General features: G+C 46.7%; 1 protein-coding gene across 2 annotated transcripts; it reads left to right on the forward strand.

The window, feature by feature from the left end:
• Positions 1-709: 709 nt before the first annotated feature.
• On the forward strand, positions 710-10,196 carry LOC310765153 (homeobox protein SIX1). Of its 2 annotated transcripts, none has more exons than XM_083619814.1 (2): positions 710-1,835; positions 9,494-10,196. In XM_083619814.1, exons 1-2 carry the CDS (start codon positions 1,335-1,337, stop codon positions 9,845-9,847), a joined length of 855 nt encoding a protein of 284 aa, XP_083475940.1. In that variant the 5' UTR covers positions 710-1,334; the 3' UTR covers positions 9,848-10,196. The 2 variants fall into 2 exon arrangements, with proteins under 2 accessions (XP_083475940.1, XP_083475939.1); XM_083619813.1 differs by having other exon boundaries at positions 713-1,894.
• The last annotated feature ends 13,068 nt before the right edge of the window (positions 10,197-23,264 follow it).

Raw genomic sequence — 23,264 nt, forward strand, 5'->3', positions numbered from 1 at the left:
TCGTGATGTAATTGGAATACGCGCTCCTGCGCGCTCCCGCGTCCGCTCCTGGCATAATTCGAATTCCCACCAATTTACACGGAGAGAGAGGCCTTCTGCAACACAACTCCCGGTGGCAGCCCAAAGGCATCGCTTTTAAGCTTCACCTCTTTGAATGCAAAAAATAAATAAATAGTAATATGTATTTCCGAGGAGGGTGATGATTAATAAATGAATGAATGAAAGAATAAATAACAATAAGATGCCCACCCGGCCTCCCTAGCCTCTTAAGACATAGTTATGGCGCTCCTTTCATTATTTATCGCGCGCCATAAGCTATTCATCAGGGGCATCATTTATTCATTCTCAACATTAAGGTAATTAAATATGAGCTCACCGGGAATGAGCAGGTCTGAAAAAAAGTCGGGGGCGGGGGGACGAAAGAAGAGGAGGTTTGCTGGCTGGCTGGCTGGCTAGCTAGAGGAGAGATGGGCCCGCAGAGGAAGGGGGAGAGAGCTGGGCTGGGTATGGGTGGCTGTCTTTTTCTTTTTTCTTCTAAAAAAAAAGAGAGTCTGCAATAATTGATTTGCACAGAGTTTAGTTCCCCTTAGGTGACACTTGAGAAGCAGCTCGAATTGCAGGGTCCTGACGTGTCTCCCCTCTGGAGGGAGGAGGAGGAGGAGGAGAGAGCGAGAAACCAAGAGCCGCCCTATCTGTCTCCTTCGCCTTTCTTCGCCACTCAGTCGGCCCCTCGGCTGCAGCCAGAGCCACAGCGAAGCGGACCTTGCCAAGCCCCCGTCGCCAGCGCCCGCTCTCTCGCTCGCGCCCCAACCAACCAGGCCGGAGCCGGGCCGCGCCTTCCCTTGGCTGCTTTTTTCTGCTGCGTCCTGGGCGGCGCGCGCTCTCGCTCTCCCTCTCCCGGGCGCAGCTGCTGCTTTGCTGGACGCGCGTTCCTATAGGGCGCTGCAAACATCCAATCCAAGGGAGCCCGGAGGACGACGGGGCGGCTTTCAGCTTGGCTGCCGTCGGAGATCCCGACCCAAAAGTTTCCTGCGCCTGCAGCGACAGCGCCGGAGGATCCAGTTCCTTTGCGCCTCGCTCGCTGGGTTTTGTCGGGGGCGCTTTTGCCTCTCGGCTTGGATTCGCCAAGGGTCTTTTCGGAGTTTGCGCCTGGGTGGGTGAGTCTCTGCGCGCCTGCCCTTCTTCTGCCTGTGTGGGGAGGGGGGCGGCGCCCAGCGCTGCTTTTTCCTCTCTCCCCCCACCCCACCGCCCCGCCGGTCCTTCTGCCGGTTCCGGCCAGCTAAGCGAGCGCCGGGTGGCGGGCGCCCCGTTGGCGGCTCGGCGCCCCCGTCGCCATGTCCATGCTGCCGTCTTTCGGCTTCACGCAGGAGCAAGTGGCGTGCGTCTGCGAGGTGCTCCAGCAAGGCGGCAACTTGGAGAGGCTGGGCCGCTTCCTGTGGTCGCTGCCCGCCTGCGACCACTTGCACAAGAACGAGAGCGTGCTGAAAGCCAAGGCGGTGGTGGCTTTCCACCGGGGCAACTTCCGCGAGCTGTACAAGATCCTCGAGAGCCACCAGTTCTCTCCGCACAACCACCCCAAGCTGCAGCAGTTGTGGCTCAAGGCCCACTACGTGGAAGCCGAGAAGCTGCGCGGCCGGCCGCTGGGCGCCGTGGGCAAGTACCGCGTGCGGAGGAAATTCCCCTTGCCCAGGACCATCTGGGACGGCGAGGAGACCAGCTACTGCTTCAAGGAGAAGTCCCGGGGCGTCCTGCGCGAGTGGTACGCCCACAACCCTTACCCCTCGCCCCGGGAGAAGAGGGAGCTGGCCGAAGCCACCGGCCTCACCACCACCCAGGTCAGCAACTGGTTCAAAAACCGCAGGCAGCGCGACCGAGCGGCGGAGGCGAAAGAGAGGTGGGTGCTGCTGTTTTGCAAGTCGGAGGAGCGGAGGGGGCGACCAAACTTTATCTGGTGTGTGTGTGTGTGTGTGTGTGTGTGTGTGAGAGAGAGAGAGAGAGAGAGAGAGAGAGAGAGAGAGAGAGAGAGACGGACAGACGTACAGACAGAGAGCAAGCCCAGCTAAACGCGCTGAGACTTGCACGCGTAGGCTCCCGCTATCCGGAATTATCCATAAGATAACGTAAGGTAGGATTCAGCCACAGGTAGGCACTTTTGCATCGCCGTCTTACACATGTCTATTCAGAAGTCAGTCTCGTTTGGGTCTGTGGGGCCTTAAACCCCCTGCCCGCCCCGCAGGTATGTTGGATATATTGTTGGAGCCTAAACTTATGGTGATTTATATAGGAAATCTTAACTTTGGCTGGATGGTATCCTATATTAATTACCAACTATGTCAAATGATCATTCCTAGCGTTTATAATAACAACAGCAATGATTTTACTATTTATACCCCTACCCATCTGGCTGGGATTCCCCAGCCACTCTGGGCGGCATACAGTACATATAAAAACATAGCAAAACATCAAAAACTTGCCGATACAGTTTACCATCCCCATTGATTTTTAGGCTGCAATGGTATCACCTGGAATAATAATAATAATACCCTCTCCTCAAGGACTTGCCTCTCAATAGACATGCCTAGGAGGAGGTTCCTAGTGACACGGTTAAGACAGGAATGTTAAACCCTGCTTTACCTGGGAGTAATCCCATTGAGTTCAGTGGGGCTTGCTTCTGGTTAGGATTGCATCATGCCACCCTGACCGTGAAACTCATTGGGCCTTCAGGGCTCAGATGGGCCTGGATCGTGTCCCTAGGGGCTCTCACTCGCTTCTGAAATCTGCACACAGCCTACTGTGTCATGTTAAATACCTGTTAGTCAAGAGTACTAACAGATATCTCATAGAAAGGCCGTGTCTTGGTGAAAGAGGGCCTTTTCAAAACCTCCTCAGCTCCTTCCCTTGATTGTTGCTTCCAAACTTCTCCTTCCTCCTATTATGTCCTGAGGGAGGAGAATGAAAATAATCACACCCTTTGCGGCATTTTCCTGATGTGGAGTTGTTACAGTTTCTGGCGCTCAGCACAAATAAACTTCACTGCAGTCCTGCTTGGCCTAGGGGGGTTATGCAAATATATATATATATATATATATATATATATATATTATATATATATATTGAAAGGACAAGGTAACTGGAAGGCCAAGATTTCCAGAGTGGCAGCTGCGTCAGTCTCTTGCAGGAAAACAAATCAGAGTCTTTTGTCACCTTAAAAGACGACACATTTGTCAGGGCAGAAACTTCTGTGGACTGAAGCCCACTAACCAGACCAGCACATCCTGCAAAAAGAGGTCCCATTTGCACCTCTGTTCCCGATTTCCTTTCCTCTCTGGGAGCTAGTCCAGAGTTCCCTGTACTTGATAGAAGCTATCCTGATTCTTTTGGTGCCCAGTAATGTTTCCACTCTCCCCTTTAATCCTCTCCCCCCCCCAATTCCAGCAAAAGCCCCCTTCCTATTAGATACATCTCCCAAGCTGCAGCAGGATGAGGCATATATATGAGCAAAGGAAATAAAAGTGACCAGGAATAACACCCTCTGTTGTTTATGCTTCCGCTGGGTTTATTGTGGGCTCAGAAGTCTCCAGACCGGAGTGTTGTGTCTCAGTTTGGCACTGTTTGAAAACCCAAACTAGCTCCCTGGTGAGTCTGTGAGCCACCACTTCCCTTTTGGAGTAGGTTTTTTAAAAATAAAAATAAAAATTTAAAGTACTGGAGGTCAAAGAGGTGAGAAGGGTGATAGGGGAAGGCGGAAGAGGACTTTGCAGCTTGGGTCTCCTAAGCCTGTTTGAGCAAAAGTAGGTCTCAATGTTCTTGGCTTTGCTTACTCCTGAGTTAGTGTGCTTCGGAGAACAGTGTGCTTGTGATTTTTTAAAAAATATAAAATGGCCAGCAATTGGTTAGACAGGTCAACTCAGCAAGCCCACATGCTTTTAGATATGCACACAAAGGCTGCAGTCCTCAACACACTTTTATAATAATAATAACCAAGTTGAAAAGATAAATCATGGAATTAGGATGAACTCTAACCTCAGTTTCCCCCACTGATCAGCCTTGGGGGTTGCAGTCCCTTACCTGGGAGTAAGCCCCATTGAATGCAGTGGGGCTTAACTTCCCCAGTAGGCACGCATAGGCTTGATGGAGCAGTATCCAAAGCTCTCTCTCCCCCCACCTCCTGTGATGCAGGAGGCTGTGGACAGACTTCCCCCACTCCTAGCAGACCGCGAGGGGGTTAATCAAAGGAGCTGGATGGGTGAGGTTATAGGGAGTCGTTTATCTTCCTTGCAACCCCAGCCACACCCCGCTTAAATTGACGTACTTGACTTTAGGAAGGTTTACATGTGTTTAGGATTAGGGTGTCAGTCCCATTGATGACTCCCAGATCCTCCCCACACAAAACTCGGCAGTAGGTGCAGAAATGAGCCCCTAGTATCACAATAATTCATGCATTATCCAAGTCCGGGGGAACTTATTCCCACCCGGTTTTACGCGGCGGAGTGGGATGCCGGCCTCAAAGGCGGTTCTGTTTTATATAGGTTTTTAGCAGCATCAAAATAACGGGGGCGGAAGGGGAAGGAGGGGAAAATAAATGCGTGCCCCAAGAGGTCACAATCTAAATTGCCGAAGGATAACAACCCAGGCTTCCTCCCCACCCCCTACCCCATGCATTCAAAGAATCCCGGGAGCTGTGCCCCGCAGAGCTACAATTCCCAGCACCCTTAAACTATAGCTCCCAGGATACTTTTGGCCGGACGCGCTTGCAATGCAAATCAAAGGTTGCAGAGCAACGGAGCTGCCATCCCGGTGGAGCCGCGGGGCCGAGTGTCCAACTTGGCGGCTCCTCTGTTGTGAAGTTGGGGACGAATTGGCGCAGACTCTGGTTTCAGCTGCTGAGGCTTTTTTTTAATTATTATTTGTTGCAAACCGGACCCCGGAAGAGGGAGAGAGGGGAGGGAAACCGGAGATCTGTGAGACCCGGTTATCTCCTGTCCCAAGATTGGGCTTAATGTTACTCTGCCGGTAGCAAGTTAGTGCCTTGAGAGGGGAGGGAAAGGAAGGGGTCGAGGAGACCCAGCGCCCTTCCTGTCCATCAGATCTTGAATACATGGACGTGACATATACAGTATAGATATACTGTATTAATCCCCAGCCCTGCCCCATCTCTCTTGTTAGTTTGCCTTCTTTACTGGCTGGAGGGGGGGTGGGTAAATGATGCCTCCTCACCCCCCCCCCAAAGTAAATGTGCATTGGTTAGAGATGGGTCATTTGGCACAAACAGCGCGGGCAGAGAGTTCCTAGCCTGCTGTTGGTTCTGCTTCGCTCTGGAGATGGAACTAGATGATGATGATGATATTTGTACCCCGCCAGTCTGACTCGGTTCCAGCGTATGTAACATAATAACGTATATAAAAACGTCACTTTCCCCATATTTTTCTGGACTCTCATGCAATTAAATAAGCAAGCAAGCAAGCAAACTGGTGCCTATAGGAGAAGCTCCACCCATTAAGAGTTCAGGATATAATAAATACTAGGATTTAGTAAGGAGCCGCATTGATCTTTCTGTGCTCTACCGCATTTTTTTTAACGGTTAGAGTTTTTTCTGTACCCAGAGAAGAAGCTACGTCCACTTCCTTGCCTACTGGTCAATTGTTGGGACAATCCCCCCTCCGGATTCTGATTAAACTTGGCATGGATCGGGGCATTTCCCCTCGAGTAAACGTCATCTTAACAGCACAGAAAGCTTTTAAAAGGAATAAAAACCAAGCAGCTGATCCGCGCGCTTGGGAGTTAGCCCGATGTTTGGGTAAACAGAGGGGATCTCTGCAGGCGCGCCCGACCTCTTCTTTTCCGGGCAAGGCGTAACGTGTGAATGCAGGCTAGAAAGCTGGAGGGATACTTTAAAAATAATAATAACAACTGACACTAGTTTAATAGCTTTCGTTATAATAAATCAATTAGCCTTAATCTTTCGGTATTTACACTTTGGCAAATACTTTTTTGACACCTGATGTTGCAAAAACTCCCATCTTTTGCTCGCTCTGTTTGTGCACGCTTCTGAATATTGTGGGGAGGGAAGAGCAACCATTTTATTTATTTTCAAAAAGCCGAACTGAACCTTGTGGCTCGGTTTAGGTTCCCGGGGAAAGGCCCAAACCGGTTTAACGCGTCGCTTGCGAAACTGCATTGAAATGGTTTTTTCTTTTTCTTTTCTGCGGCTGTTTCCCCCGCATCCTGAGCATTCCAGAGTTGAAAGCTCCGTTTTCCAAAAGAGCGAAGGTCCTCGGCGGTTATTTATTATTTTTAGCTTCCATCCTAAACATTTAGAGGGTTGTGCTGCTGGAAGCGGCTGTGCAGAGACACAGCTTTTCCAAATGCATTTTATTTTTCGACGCCGCGACGTGGACGCGCCGACTAGACCCGCGTCTCCTTCACCTAAGCTAACACTGACATCACTTCGGCTGAGATGTTCCGGCTGCAGCTGTCTAAATAGGAGGCCAAAAACGTGGCAGCTGCCACGATGAAGCCATTATTAAAATATGAACCACTCTTCAGAGAATTGTAAAACACACACATGCGCGCGCGCGCGCCCACCATTATTTGGGGTTTCTTCCTCCACCTGAGGGCACGATCCACACTAAGAAAACTCTTTGGAGATCCCCTGATTGCTGCGGGAGAGATTCACTCCATACTCATTGCAACCTTCACCGCATTTACTAGGGAGTAAAACCCACTGGATTCAACGGGTTTTACTTCTGAGTAGACGTGGTTAGGCTTGAGCATCTGGTCTGCCTAGATCTGTAAATATCTTTCCGTGAGCTCTTGGTCGTGTGAATGCAAGGGATGTGCGCGCGCCCCCGCCTGCTCACTGCTCACTTAAATTCTAATTTCTCACACCCTTGTTTTTACCCATCCGGTAGGGAAGGTTCTCAATACCTTTTCTTGGCTGTAAATACAAACGGTTCAATCCCGATCCACTCCGTTTCTTAATCCGGATAAACTAATGCCCTGAGATTCCACTCTCCTAATAACGGAAATTGATTTGCAATTCTCACTGCAGCCATAAACATCGACTGTAAGAGAGGGAACAATTTATAATTCACAGATTGTGTGACTGTGGAGTATGAAGTCGGAGATGTTAAGAGAACCACCGAGATACGATTTGCCTTCAAGCAAATGTATTTAGGGGCTCAGCTGTGGGCCCATCAGCCTGAAATCAGTGGGGCTCATTACTCCGATTTTTAAACACCCCTTTTTGAAATTCAGTCCCATGGATTTATTTATTTTTTACAGCGTGCTGTTGATAATCGGGATTTTGTACCCAGTTCCCCAAGGCGCACCCTGCGTGGAAGCAGAAATCACCGACAAGCTTCAGTGGCGAGTGACTATCTGGGGTTCAGAAAGGCTTCGTGAGAAATGCCCTCCCCCCATGCCAATTTTTGTCTGGCCGTTCTACTCCGCCCGAGACTCGCGTGTTTGACCTAGGTTGTGTGAATGCGCACTTGCCTTAGGCGCGATCGCTTGTTCCTCGCAGAGAGAGGCAGACTTTCGATTCCAGCGAAAGTCGCTGTTCAGGGAACCCGCGCAGAAAGAAGGAAGGCGCAGGAAGGTCGCCTTTTAAGCTGCCCTCCCCCCCATCTCAACGGAGCTGCCCGCAGGAGAGAAATCTCCGCGCGCAGTACTCGCCGCGAGTACTTACTTTACTTCCAAGCAAAGCTGCTCCGCTAGATCACCTCTAAGGGGGCAATAGATGCCCCTTACCAGGAGTGAAACAACAGGTTTTCTGGTGCTTAGATCGGATAGAAATGTGCGCTATATTAAACTGCAGTTATTACCACCCCTTGTTTTGCAACGAAGCCACAATTGCTACGGGCGGCGGACGCAGCTTTCGTTTCTTCCGTTCCCCCCACCAGAGTGCAAGGAAAAGGTTGCGTGTTTGCATTTATGTAGAGGCGACCGTGTTCTGCTGTCTCCATTGCAGACGATCCGGGGATTGCCTGGTTGTCTGTATCAGCCTACCACGCGGGAGGGATTGGTGTTTTTTTCTTTTTCTTTGTATGCAGGGAGGGGATGGGGAGAGAAATGGTGACTCAAAGACAAAATTATATATTTTTATAGGGAAGGGGACAACTTTCACTCTTTCTGGCTAAGTTCCACCAAGTTAAGAAATCCTGATTCTAGCATTCACCCCTTCGAAATAAAATGCTTTTTGCTTCTCCAGGGTGAGTGCGGGAGATTTATTACAGAAAATGTTAGGAGCTCAGGACAGTATTGTCCATCCTCTGAGCTAATGTGAAATATTTGCAGCCTTGATCCTAACTGGTGTCTTCTTTTAGGGTTCTATGTGTGGTTTTTAAAAACCCTTTCTTTGAAGTTATTTAGGGCATGAGCCAGCCAACTATTAAAGCAGTTGCTTTTCTCAACTCTTCCTCCATTGATAATCCAGTCTTAATCTCTCACACTTTGGCTTCAACCTGATCTTGGACCTAGCCTGTCTTTTTTTCACATTTGTAAAAAAAAAAAAAAGGTTTGTTGTTGTTTTTTTAAAAAAAGGCCAAGCATACTTCATTTAAAATAGCTTTTAGGCTGCCTTGAAGGGCAAAAACACTGTCAAGGTGGCTTGCAAGATAAAAGGAGAATAAATTGTGTGTTTTCCTCAACTGATTTCAAAACACAACAAAACAGAAATTTCTGGAAGTTTCCCTCACCTTTTCTCTGACTTCTGTTCCTACACTGTTATACATTACTCTGAATGTACAACATTCTCCTTTGGAAACGAGTCCCATTAATCTAAATCTTTTTTAAGATCTAAAGGACTGCCTTGATACTCAAGACAAATATCTGACTTTCCCCCAGAAAACAAAAGTCAACGAATTTTCAGTTTTTGCCCTTCTAACCCTGAGCATTCATGGAAGTTAGATCTACTGATTTCAGTGGGACTTCCAAGGCAAAGTGCTCAACAGAGCAGCCTTAAAAAGAAGGAATATTGTGCATAGTTCCTTAGGCCCCATTGAACACAGCAGGGTGGGCGCTTAATTCTGAATAGATGAGGGGTGGGATCTGGGCGTGCACATGACAAACAGATTCTATTGTACAGTTTCCTTGAAAATAAGCCTAGCGAAATTTCAACCCGATTTATATCTGCTGAGAAACACCATACTGAAATATGTGCTGCCCAAAAACCTCCTTTTGCTGTGTAGAATGGCTATATAAATGGTGTTTAGCATCCAGAGCTTTCCTCCCCACACACTGTGATTCCACTACGTGGCTTACGTGAGAGTAAGTACCATCAGAGAAGCTTACTTCCAGCAGCAGGACTTTAAAACCGCTGGTGGCTTGAGCGAGTGACAGTGAACTTTCGGTAGAGTTTTCCCCTTGCGTAATTGCATTTCTGCCAATTTCGGCTGATGGGATATTCATTCCCTCCCCTCCTTGGCCCTTGCTTTTGCAACCAGCTTGGTCTATGACCACTTTCTCATTCCTCTGCCTCTCTTTTTCCCAGGGAGAATACGGAGAACAACAACACTTCCACAAACAAACAGAACCAGCTGTCTCCCCTGGACGGGGCGAAGCCGCTCATGTCCAGCTCGGAAGAGGAGTTTTCGCCCCCACAGAGTCCGGATCAGAACTCAATCCTCCTGCTCCAGGGCAGCCTCAGCCATGCCAGAAACTCCACCTATTCCTTGACGGGCTTGTCCGCCTCCCAGGCGACTCACGGCCTCCAAGCCCACCAGCACCAACTGCAGGACTCTCTCCTAGGGCCTCTCACCTCCAGCTTGGTGGACTTGGGTTCATAATCCGGAGGAACAGGGATGGGGGTTTCTCCCACCGCCACCACCCAGTGGTTTGTAAATAAGGGGACATTGTCATGAATTATTTTTCCTTCCTGCTCCCATTGCCCAACCCACTCGGTTTTTGTTTTGTTTCCCGAGAGCTCACCTGGCGATTCTTAAGTGACTTCTAAAGATCTCTTCTGAAGCCCTTCTCTGACCCCCACAAAGGCCTGTCTCCACTTCTCATTTATCCAGCTCTCCTCCCGGCATCCTTCTCATTATGTCTTAGCGGAAGCCAAACAGAGATAGCACACACCCATGGGCATGCTATAAACAAAACAACACCCCCCCAACACACACAACAGGCACACCCCTTTGCCCCCCTCCATTTGTGTCTCATATATATATATATATATATATATATATATATATATATATGTCTCATATATATATATATATATATATATATATATATATATGCTTGTCAGCTAGAATTACAAATGAATTCCTTTATTTAAAACGTTGGTGGGCATCACCCAGCGAAATCAAGCGTTTAAGTTTTTAAATATGAGTGTTGAGCTTTATAGAAAGTGCTTGGTTTTTTTGGCTGGATCTTGTCTGTTCCCTTTCCTGTACACTATAATAGTGTGTGTATGGGGGGTGTTTTAAGCAGGAACTGGGAAGTGTCTTTGCTCAGAAGTTAAGTCCTCCTAAAGTCAGTGGGACTGGCAGAACAATCCTGTGCATATTTACTCAGAAGTCATTTAAAGGGGCTTACCCCACCCCCAGCCCTAAGACTGCATAATTCCTCAGCCTTTTCTTTCTAGTAAGTGTGTCTTGGGCTGTCTCCATAGGCAGTAGTGAGGTTGTTGTCCCAGCTTTGAATTCTTAGGAAATATGAAAGCGGGGGTTGGGGGGGGGTTGAAAGAGGAGTAGCGTATCTTAAAACTTTTGTTTTGAAAGTTTGGAGATCTGGCGAGGGCAAATTTAAGTTTACATTTTTCTTCTTGGTCAGATGTAGCGTTCTGAAAAAGATTTTGAAGTAGCTTAAAAACTGAAAAGATGATGATGATGATGCAGTATTAGGTGAAGAATGTAAGTGCCTATGTCTTAACGCAGATCGTGTGAGGCCTTTTTACGTTAGAGTAAATTTTAAGTGTGACGGTACGCTCATGTCAGTCATTTTTACGTTTGTGGTGAATTTAGGCAATTAATCCATGTGACTCTTTTTTTAAAAAAACAACAACAACAACACAAAACCCAACAAAACACAGCGACGACAAAAATAGGAACAATTTTACCCAGACATATATCTACCATAACCCACGTTCTTTTTATAGGTTTTCTTTCTGTCTGTCTCAACTTTACCTCCTTCCCACCTCACCTCCTAGTTTGGCTTGCAAAAATATACAGGGGGAAAATAAAAATCAAAGTGGCAATTTGATTTTTGTTACCAATAGTAGCATGTGCTTTTTCTTTCCAGGTTTCTTGTACCCAAAGAAGTCTAAATTAAATCATGATAAGAAGACTGAAAACATAAAAGTCTAATATTTTTATTTCTTTATAAATAGATTAACAGGTAGCCTATATCTCCGCAAACACACCTCCCTTCCCTGCTAGTCTGTCAAGGCCTGAAGGTTACTTCTGAAGTTGGGGTTTTAAATCTGTTTACTCCCCCTTAGCCTTTCAGTGAAGGCCTTTGAGAGGGAGAGAAAAGTTGTTAAAACCCAATTCAAACCCGATTCTTTCTCTGAAGCAAATGGTCCTGTCCACTACGGCTGTTGACTTCCGACTGTCCCCTCTCCCCCTTGCTTTAAAATAATTTAGGGGCCCTGACCTGTGTTTAGAAAGCATTCATCGTTTAGAGAGAATAAACATTCAATGGGAAGTGTGTGAAAAATGGAGAAGGCAGTTCAGCTTTGCACTTTCATCACGTCCCCCCTGACCTCAGTGGGAGAGGGTGATCTGTAGGCTTGGATGGACCCCATTGAAACCAGTGGATCAATTAGCAGGAATGTAAGCATGTTTATTTCTGGAATAAGGCCTAGTGGGATCTACTCCCTAACAAATATCTTTTTGAATTGCAGCCAGTGCTGTTCAAACTTACTCAGAAATAAGGTTGCCCTTCTCTTCACATTTACTCCGGAGGGTGGGAAGAAAGTATTCTGGAATAACTCTACAGTTCTTTGATTCTATGATTTTATACTGCAGACCCTCCAGGTGTCCCTATTTTCCAGGGACAGTCCTGCGCTTACAGAAGCCGTCCCGGTTTCTGATTTGATTCCGGAATGTCCCGCTTTTCCTTAGGATGCCCCTATTTTCATTGTAGAAATGTTGGAATGTTTGGTAGGATGTCCCTATTTTCAACAGAGAAATGTCAGAGAGTATGGAATTATCCAACTCCTCAAGCCAGCCCTATATAGGGAAGTTTTTATATATGTTGGAAGCTACCCAGAGTGGCTGGGGAAACACATTCAAGAGGATGGGACATAAATAGTAATTAATTAATTATTATTATTATTATTATTATTATTATTATTATTATTATTATTTTATTATATAAAGGTAAAGGTAAAGGGACCCCTGACCATTAGGTCCAGTCGTGGCCGACTCTGGGGTTGCGGCACTCATCTCGCTTTATTGGCCGATGGAGCTGGCGTACATCTTCCAGGTCATGTGGCCAGCATGACTAAGCCGCTTCTGGCGAACCAGAGCAGCGCACGGAAACGCCGTTTACCTTCCCGCCGGAGTGCTACCTATTTATCTACTTGCCCTTTGACGTGCTTTCAAACTGCTAGGTTGGTAGGAGCTGGGACCGAGCAACGGGAGCTCACCCCATCGTGGGGATTCGAACCGCCAACCTTCTGATCGGCAAGTCCTAGGCTCTGTGGTTTAACCCACAGCGCCACCTGTGTCCCTTTATTATTATATAGAGCATCCCTATTTTTATCAGAGAAATATTGGAGGGTATTATACTATGGCATGTATGTCTAACTAAGGACATAGTAGAGGAAGCTGCAGTTCCCATTGGATTTTAGTGGGGATTTGTTCCCAAGATACTGTGCCTTGGATGGGATTAATTTTAGGAAGGTAGAAAACTGCCGTGTACAAAATGAAACTATTCGCCCATCTAGCTCAGCACTGCCCAAACTGACTGGGGGAGACTCTTAATGGTTTCAGGCATGGCTAGTGCCCTCCCTCCCCGGGGATGCCAAAAATTGCAGCTAGGGTTTTAACATGCAAAGCAGATGCTCTACCTCTGGGTCATGGTCCTTCCAGTGTGGTGTAGTGGTTAAGAGCGGTGGACTCATAATCTGGGGAACCGGGTTCGATTCCCCGCTCCTCCACATGCAGCTGCTGGGTGACCTTGGGCTAGTCACACTTCTTTGAAGTCTCTCAGCCTCACTCACCTCACAGAGTGTTTGCTGTAGGGGAGAAAGGGAAAAGAGATTGTTAGCCACTTTGAGACTCCTTAGGGTAGTAATAAAGCGGGATTCAAATCCAAACTCTTCTTCTTCTTCTTCCTCATATTTTGGTGGACTCTGTCCATGTGATTTGGTTCAGCTGTGGATGCAACCCCTAAATCCACATTGCCAATGTGCAAGGCCAGTTCTCAATGAATGAGAGAACTGCACAAAGCAATTTCAGTGGTACACAGGTGACCTCCCCAAGCCATGGACTGTGGCCCAGGGAAGGCCAGATTTTTTATACAAACAAACAAACAAACAAACAAACAAACAAACAAACAAGAGGCATAAAGACTGCAATTCTGTTCACATTTATGCCTCACCAAATGCAGAAATGCTTAAAGAGCCTCTGGTCCTTTAAGTGGGGAGGGGGAGTTTCTGACTCAGGGAAATTAGGCTTGTCCTCAAGTTGCTTTCTCAGAGGAGACTGACCTGACCTGATATTAATAACTCAATATGTGTTGGCGTTTTGCTTTTTTGTAATGTGGAAGGTCTTTTCGCCTCCGTATTGAGCTTTCAAAATGGCACAACCAGCTTTTAAATCACCAATGCGGTGGTTCGCCGGGTGATCCTAATGCTGTTGGATTCAGTGGGACTTGCTTTGAAGCGAGTGAGTTGAAGCTTAAACCCTCCAGCCCAGTCTTGTTAAGCCCACAAACCCTGACTTGGGAGGAACTCCCACCGAACTCACCAGTATCTGTGAATCCTATGACTCCCAACAAGGTTTGTAAGTGGATTCTAGTTTTCACCCATTATACTCCTGAGGTCTCTTGGGAGTCTTTACTGAACCAAATTTTGATCAATGCTTTCCATGTGGAAAAGGCAGGGGTGGAGTATATCTGTGTTTGTTTACATTTGCCAGTTTGCAAATTTTACTCAAATGTCCTACTCCACTCAGTGGATCTCATTCCTCCATAAGCCTGCAAGGGATTGCATCTGTATTCTTCTATTATTTAAATTCAGGTACTTCACTTTAAAGTTTTCAAAATGAAAGGGGGGAAAGTTTTCAAGACCAGTACAGGGCATTTACTTGGGAGTAAGCTCTATTCCAAGCAGGAAGGTTTTATCCTGAGTAACTTGCTTAGAACAATCCTTTGCCTGATTTCTCAGGAGTAAATCTCGTTCTCCCCCAATGGGACATCTTGCCAAGTAAGTGAGCCTAGGGCTGTGGCCATAAACATTTGCTGCGTGTCTGGAGTTTCTTTGAGTTTTTAATTTTATTTTTAGTGTTATCTGAAACTTTTCCTCCCGAATACAGGGTTTAATTCCAGTCTCCTGGGGCCAGCTGCCTTATAGCCAGAGAGTTGCAGAAATGCAACTAGGAGTTGATTTTATGGCAGAAGAGAGGGAGGAGAAACACTCTTGCCCACCCGTCTCATCTCTCCTTCCCCACCCCAATTTTATTTCCAGTTTCTTCTTGCAGCTAATGACCCTTATCTCCCCTGTTAGCGTTTTGCATCATTAAGTGCATGTTTATCTAAGACACTGCAATGTTTATACTACAGGTCTTGGGCTGTGGAAGAATCAACCGCTGCAGGAAGGGAGGTGGGGACGAAAAGGTGACGAGTTAATCCCACACATTCTTCAGATTTATTTCTGGGGTCCACCGCCCCACCCCCCCAAATCACCAAAATAAATAGGTCGGCCAAATGTAGCATCCCTTGACCCACAGCCTGTGGCAGAGAAAGCAGGGTTAAGTCAGGATGAGCAGTGTAGAAGACACAAGTGGAATCTACACACATATAAAAAACTTTCTGAAAATGCTTTTTTAAAAAAGCATTTTTAAAAATGCATTGAATTTTCCATAAGGCTCACCATTGCCATCTAGTGTTGCAATGTATATTGCACTTAAAACACATTTAAAACATTGCAGCTGTATAGCCGAGTCCAATACGAAGGAATGTCTCACCTAGGCTAGCGGATCTCAACTTTTTTGGTACGGCGATCCACAAGCGCAAATTTACTTGGCATGGTGACCCATCCATTTACTGACCTACTAATTTTGGCCCTTGGGGCTTCTCTGCAGCCAGAGAGCGGTTCTCAAGTGTTAAAATACAAGACACTAATCTTTCTGACATTTTATTACAAGCGTCAACACTGCATTATAACATGCCAGCAAAACAGTATGTTGCAAGAGGCATTCATCATACCAGTTAAAGGATTACAAGCAATAATTCTTGCGGGTTTACCTTATAAAACCCCTCTGGCCACTTGCACAGGCTTTGGGATGTAAACATTATTTCTCACTTCCAGGAGAAACTGCAGGCAAATTCTCAGCCTTCCCCCCCTCACACCTCCTTGTCTCCACAGGAAGAGGAGTTTGATGTGGTGGCAGTGCAATATTTAGGCCCTAAATTTAAGATGTTGCCACCCAGAATTGGCTCCTGCTCACCCTGTAGGACTGGGTGCAACTTAAGGGTCACGGGCTGCCTTTGCTTGTCATCTATTGTGTGTGTGTGTATCCGTGTATCCTTTCCAAAAAAAATTCGTAATAACTGCATGGTGTCCAGTTCTCCTTTCTCAACACAATAGCCGCCTATAAAAGCCCGAGGGAGAATAGTTGGCTCTCCCATGGGAAGAAAGAAATGGACCCAGATTGAAAAATAATTACTGAGGACATCTGTCAGCACTCCACTCCCCCCATGTTTACTTGTGGGAACCAATGAACACAATAATAAATAGTCTAATGTCACCAGCGGCGTTATTAATATGTACAATCTGCACACCATTAAGCACTTTTGGCGTCTTGCTGTCCTTTCCACTGATATCAACGGAATTTAAGAACTGCTTGTCTATGCCTCTGAATGGTGCATCTCTGTAAATGATAAAGAAAAGCAATATAATTATAATGCAGAGTTGGGATGGTGGCAGAGAGGCTGTGGCCTTGTAGAGCAGCCTGATGCCCTCTATATGCTTTGGACTACAGCAGTGTTGGGACTTATGCGACTTGGAGTCCAAAGCAGGCTGAAGAAGACTTAGAATCTTAGAATCCTAGAATTGCAGAGTTGGAAGGGACCCTGAGCTCCTGCGATGCAGGAGTATGCAGTTGTCCCATACAGGGATTAACATCTCACGGTCCTTTCTGATAGTCTGTTTCAAAACAAGACCCCATAAATCTACTCTGGTGGGAAATGGAGGGCGAGATTTTTCCCTTTTCTTCCAGTGTCAGATCTGAGGACATGCGGAAAAAGCTTAAGGGCGAAATTTGTGTGACTGACTACGTCTTCATCCAGTGATCCACCACAACCCCAAGGTTTCACTCCTGGTCAGTCACTGCCAGCTCAGGCTCACGACAACCCTTTGAGGTAGGTGAGGCAGAGAGGGTGTGATTGGCCCAAGTGAGCTTAACTGGACAAGCGGTTCCCCAGGCCCTAGTGTGATACCCTAATCCAGGGGTCAGCAAACTTTTCCAGCAGGGGGCCGGTCCACTGTCCTTCAGACCTTGTGGTGGGACGGACTATATTTTTGGGGGGGAATTGAACGAATTCCTATGCCCCACAAATAACCCAGAGATGCATTTTAAATACAAAGACACATTCTACTCCTGTAAAAACATGCTGATTCCCGGACCGTCAGTGGGCCAGATTTAGAAGGCGATTGGGCCAGATCCGGCCCCCGGGCCTTAGTTTGCCTAGGTAAAGGTAAAGGGTAAAGGGACCCCTGACCATTAGGTCTAATCGTGACCGACTCTGGGGTTGCGGCACTCATCTCGCTTTATTGGCCAAGGGAGCCGGCGTACAGCTTCCGGGTCATGTGGCCAGCATGACTAAGCCGCTTCTGGCGAACCAGAGCAGTGCACGGAAACGCCATTTACCTTCCTGCCGGAGTGGTACCTATTTATCTACTTGCACTTTGACGTGCTTTTGAACTGCTAGGTTGGCAGGAGCAGGGACCGAGCAACCGGAGCTCACCCCGTCGCAGGGATTTGAACTGCCGACCTTCTGATCGGCAAGTCCTAGGCTCTGTGGTTTAACCCACAACGCCACCCACGTCCCTTTAGTTTGCCCAGCCATGCCCTAATCACTACACCACACCAGCTCTCCCGCATTTCTGACCGTTCACCCAATTTGAAAAGCTCCTTGTGGAGTTCCTTGCAAATCCCTCTTCTGTCTTAACCACTCCAAATAATTTAGGGTCGTCAGCAAACTTGCCTGCCTTGCTGCTCACCTTAAACCCCTATCCCAATCCTATACGTGTCTGTTCAGAAGTAAGGCCTGTTGATTTTGACGGGACTGGCTCTCTGCACAGCTGAGCGTTCTGGGTTGCCACTGCTGGCTCAGCTGTGAGGATGAAGGAAGTTGAGGGGGAAGTTGAGTCCCCAGATCAGGCCTTGGGCAAAAGCTCAGCTCCCTCCTTGAAGAATCCTCTTGCCTAGAGAGAGAGAGAGCTGGGGAGACTTTGAAGGTTCATTTATTTCATATAACAACCAGCCTCTCTCTGCAAATGAAATTATGTGAGCTGATCAGAACACAGAAAGCACAATGGCAGCAATAGGAGTGCCAGCTTGGACCTGCGACTGTGGGTGCCCGGGGGCCGTGAGCGCCGTGCAGCGTGCGTGGCCCTGGCACTGAAATTTGTGGGTGCCCGGTGCTTTCATGGGCAATTTGGTGGGTGCTCGGGCACTCAGGGCCCCAGGGAGTTGGCACCTATGGGCAGCGATTCTCCCAAAAAAGGCACATTTCCTACATGGCTCCCAGTAGTGGGGGTTGAGGAATGAGCCAAACTGTCAAAGGAATTTATTGGCTAGCAGTTTATTGATGGATGTGGGTGGCGCTGTGGGTTAAACCACAGAGCCTAGGGCTTGCCCATTAGAAGGTCGGCAGTTCGAATCCCCGTGACAGGGTGAGCTTCCGTTGCTCAGTCCCAGCTCCTGCCAACCTAGCAGTTCGAAAGCACGTCAAAGTGCAATTAGATAAATAGGTACCGCTCCGGCGGGAAGGTAAACGGCGTTTCCGTGCAGTGCTCTGGTTCACCAGAAGTGGCTTAGTCATGTTGGGCCACATGACCCAGCTGGACGCCGGCTCCATTGGCCAATAAAGCGAGATGAGCGCCGCAACCCCAGCGGCTGGACTTGTGGTCAGGGGTCCCTTTACCTTTACCTTTAGTTTATAGATACATAGATAGATAGTGGTTTTTTCTGGGGGGACTCAGGGGTACACATACCCCCAAACATTTTGTGAATGTAAGTTTGACCTCACTGAGGGACAGTATTTCAATATGAATAGGAAAATGAGAGTATGTACCCCTAAACATTTTTTAAAAAAATATAAAAAGCACTGGATAGATAGATATAGATCTAAACATTTATTTTGAGTGGGGGGGGGAGAGGGGAACAAACCACAATCTCATTAAATTCACCATGCAACAGGAGCAGTTAAAAGCTGAAACAACCCTCGCATTGAATTCTGCCCGCAGTGATGCTGCAGAGTTGAGATTGCACACCTGCCAATGTGAGTTCGACGTCTGTGCAGACTTAACTGTAGGCAAATGTCGACTTGGAAGCAAGTCCCATAGAGGTCAATGGGATTTACTCCCAAGTTAAGTGTGACTAGGATGGCAGCTATTGTCCCTTTATATAAAAAAAGTGCCAACCATCGAAGACTTATATGGCCGCCGAAAGGCTAACAAATTAATTATGGCACAAGGTTTTGCAAAACGTTGCATGAAGCAAATTTTCAGTTGATGGGTATATAACGGAGAACATTGCATGCTGGGAGTTGAATGGCAATGAGATGCAAAAAAAAGTACCCTGTGATAACTAGAGCATAATATGTGTTAATTAGGTACACCTTTAATATTTTACTGTAGCTAATTGGTGATAATTGTATCAACACCTCTAGAGGGGCAAGGATCAATTAGCAAGAAACTAATAGATAGAAAACAGAGCCGTGCTTGGCTAATTAGCACATGAAATGTGATTTTTTTTTTAATTAAAAAAAATCCTATTGTCTCCATTAACAGTGACTTGAAAGGGAACACTCTTTAAGTTGCAATTCTCTACTTACTTTTCCCGGGAGTAAGTTCCTTTGAACTCAATGGGGATTACTTCCGAGCAGACATGTATCCATGTATCCAAAAAATCTACCACTGTAGGCAATAGCACCATTTGTACGCTGGATAAATAAATAAAAAATAATTCACCTGATTTCCTATGCACCGCAGCCAATGCAGGAAAGCGATACCACACACCTCAAAAGGGTGCAGAATATTGTGTGCGTCCAAAAGCAGATATTTTTCAACCAGAGCTGGACTCAGTGCTGCAAGATTCCTGTGACATGTAGCCAGGAGATGGTCCAGGATTGGGTCCAGCGCCGAGGGCCTTCTGGCGGTTCCCTCATTGCGAGAAGCAAAGCTACAGGGAACCAGGCAGAGGGCCTTCTCGGTAGTGGCGCCTGCCCTGTGGAACGCCCTCCCATCAGATGTCAAAGAGATAAACAACTACCTAACGTTTAGAAGACATCTGAAGGCAGCCCTGTTCAGAGAAGTTTTTAATGTGTGACATTTTAATGTATTTTTAATCTTTGTTGGAAGCTGCCCAGAGTGGCTGGGGAAACCTAGGCAGATGGGCTGGGTACAAATAATAAATTATTATTATTATTACTAGGTGGAAACACGCAGGTGGGGCCCGGGGCCCATAAACTGGTTAAACTGGAGAATGTAGACCAAAGAAGATAGAGGAGGTTAGCAATCCATGTTCAAACTCTGAAAGGTGCCATTGATTGCAAAGTTGGATTTACCTCTTTGAAAGTGACGAGTGGCGCGGTGGTTGAAACCATGGAGCCTCTTGAGCTTGCTGATCAGAAGGTCGGCGGTTCGAATCCACACGACAGGGTGAGCTCCTGTTGCTCTGCCCCAGCTTCTGCCAACCTAGCAGTTCGAAAACATACCAGCTTGAGTAGATAAATATGTACCGCTGCATCGGGAAGGTAAATAATAATAATAATAATAATAATAATAATAATAATAATAATAATAATTTATTATTTATACCCCACCCATTGGGCTGAGTTTCCCCAGCCACTCTGGGCGGCTTCCAATCGAGTGTTAAAAACAATACAGCATTAAATATTAAAAGCTTCCCTAAACAGGGCTGCCTCCAGATGTCTTTTATAGAGAAGATAGCTGCTTATTTCCATCACATCTGAAGGGAGGGCGTTCCACAGGGCGGGCGCCACTACCAAGAAGGCCCTCTGCCTGGTTCCCTGTAACCTCACTTCTCGCAATGAGGGAACCATCAGAAGGTCCTCGGCACTGGACCTCAGTGTCCGGGCAGAACGATGGGGGTGGAGACGCTCCGTCAGGTATACAGGTGTTTCCATGCGCTCTGCAACTTGTCACAGTGTTCTGTTGCGCCAGAAGCAGTTTAGTCCTGCTGGCCACATGACCCGGAAAGCTGTCTGCGGACAAACGCTAGCTCCCTCAGCCTGTAAAGCGAGACAGGAATGGCCTTAAAAGAGGATAAGACAAATTCGTGGAGTGTAAGGCTATCAATAGCTACTATCAATAGCTATAATGGCTGTGTTCAGACTCCAGTGTCAGAGATAGTATGCTTGAGAGAGTACCAGTTGGTAACGAGATTCTTGCTTGTGGGCATCCTGTAGATATTTGCTGGGCCAGCAATGACAAACCTAGACAGCATCTTAAAAAGCAGAGACATCACCTTGCCAACAAAGGTCCGTATAGTTGAAGCCATGGTTTTCCCAGTAGTGATGTAAGGAAGTGAGAGCTGGACCATAAAGAAGGCTGATCGCCGAAGAATTGATGCTTTTGAATTATGGTGCTGGAGGAGACTCTTGAGAGTCCCATGGACTGCAAGACGATCCACCCTATCCATTCTGAAGGAAATCAGCCCTGAGTGCTCACTGGAAGGACAGATCCTGAAGCTGAGACCTCAATACTTTGGCCACCTCATGAGAAGAGAAGACTCCCTGGAAAAGACCCTGGTGTTGGGAAAGATGGAGGGCACAAGGAGAAGGGGACGACAGAGGACGAGATGGTTGGACAGTGTTCTCAAAGCTACGAACATGAGTTTGACCAAACTGTGGGAGGCAGTGGAAGACAGGAGTGCCTGGCTTGAGGCTCACAGCCACAGGGGAAGCGCAGGGCTCTCTGGCAGCAGGAGATGCCTGCATTGTTGTTTTCCTCTTGCATCACGTTTTTTCAAAAAAACCAGGGCCTGATTTATAATGTCCCCCCTGGGGTGGCACCTCTGCTCCCACAGCTGGGCCGGACAAATCAGTGAGGGGTGGGATGGCTGTCCCTCTAGCTGTTTGGAAAGTAAACACACCTCTGCCAGTTTGATGTAGAAAACAAAGGGATTGTCTTACCTCCTGCATCTGTCTTCCTCTGCCGCTGCCACCGCTCCCAATTTCTGTCCTCCAGGCAAAAAGGGTTCATTGGCCTCCTTCCACCCCCCGCAAATCTAGACCCTCTCTGGTTGAATAACCATTGCAAAATCCTTTTCAGTTAAAGCCTGCCCACAGTCTGGAAGGTCTCATCTTCAGCCTGATAACATTTGTTGTTGTAGTTGTTAAAGGTGGTCCAGTGAATTTATGATTCCCGAATACTTGCCCAAAAGCCTCTAACAGAATCAGGCAGGTGGTGTGGGCCCTGGGGAATACTCTTCAGCTGGAGGGACGCATTCTGTGCTGGGCAATTTCCAAAGGGCCACATGACAGTGGTGTGCAGGACCAGAGGTAAAAGCCAGAGGAGCAACAAATGCGAATTTTACTATAAGGTGGTTTCTGCGCGCGCACACACACAGAGTAAAAATTCATCACTAGAGTTCCATATTTCAAAAGGTGAAAATCTGGACACAAAAATTGTTGAGCATTTTTGGGCAAAGTTGTTGTGCTTTTCCGACATGGGCTGCCATACGTCCGTATTTTCCTGGACAGTCCAGCGATTTCCACCCAGATACTGCTTCCGACTGCTGTGTTCCGGCAATGTCCAGGAAATTCCAGACATATGGCAACCCTATTCACCACAGATGCACTTTTAATGAGTCAATGATGTTGTAAAACACACACACACACACACACACACACACACACACGAGTCTGATGGGGCCTTTAGTCTGTTGGGGCAAAAATGATGAAGAATATCCTGGCACCTTAAACGACGAATGAATTTACTACGGCAAAAACTTTTTGTGGACTTTTGTGTGAAAGATAAAATTTAATATCTGGATTTGAAGTTTGAAAAAAAAATACTGGTTTATAGAAGATAGAGTGGTTGGACCTTAAGGAATGAATAACATATGTAGCTACAGGACAGAGAGCTGGAAGATCTTTTATTTTATTTTTCTTTACCCTTCTTTAGTTTTTTCTTTCTTTTCATTTCTTTCTCATTTTCTCTTTCTTTAGGTTTTTCCTTTCCTTTCCTTTCCTTTCCTTTCCTTTCCTTTCCTTTCCTTTCCTTTCCTTTCCTTTCCTTCTGACTTTGTTCTCTTCAAGTAACTGTTTTATCTCAGTATATTATGAAAAATAGACTTTGTAATGGGCATGTGTTTTTGTATTTCTTTGAGTATCTATCTATATCTATAGATCTAAATATCTATATCTATATCTATATCTATATCTATATACTGTATATAAAAGCAACAGCTTTTTGTGGGCCGTAGTCCACTTCTCAACAGATGCACGCATGAAGTGTAACCCTAAATCGGTAGGCAGATGGTGGGAGCAGGGAATGGAGAGGTGTGAGACCAGAGGGAAGCAAAATACAATACAAAACAAAAGTAACCTAACCATCATTGCCTGTGCCATATGCATAACCATAGGTGTGTGTGTGTGTGTGTGTGTGTGTGTGTGTAGAGATAAATAAATAAATAAATAAATAAATAAATAAATAAATGAATGAATGAATGAAGCGCAGTGAGGCTTTTTAGAGTTGACCTGTATGGATTGTACTGCCTGGCGCTCAAGGGGCAAGTCAGGAGAGTCCAGTTAGGGGTCAAGAAGGCAGAGGTGGGATGCTCTGAGTAGTGGAGACAGGCGCCCTTTGGGATTGGTAGACTGGAAGGCAAGGAGGC

The sequence above is a fragment of the Podarcis filfolensis genome (genome assembly GCF_964270895.1).
Source record: "Podarcis filfolensis genome assembly, chromosome: 1".
In the NCBI taxonomy this organism is placed as follows: domain Eukaryota; kingdom Metazoa; phylum Chordata; class Lepidosauria; order Squamata; family Lacertidae; genus Podarcis; species Podarcis filfolensis.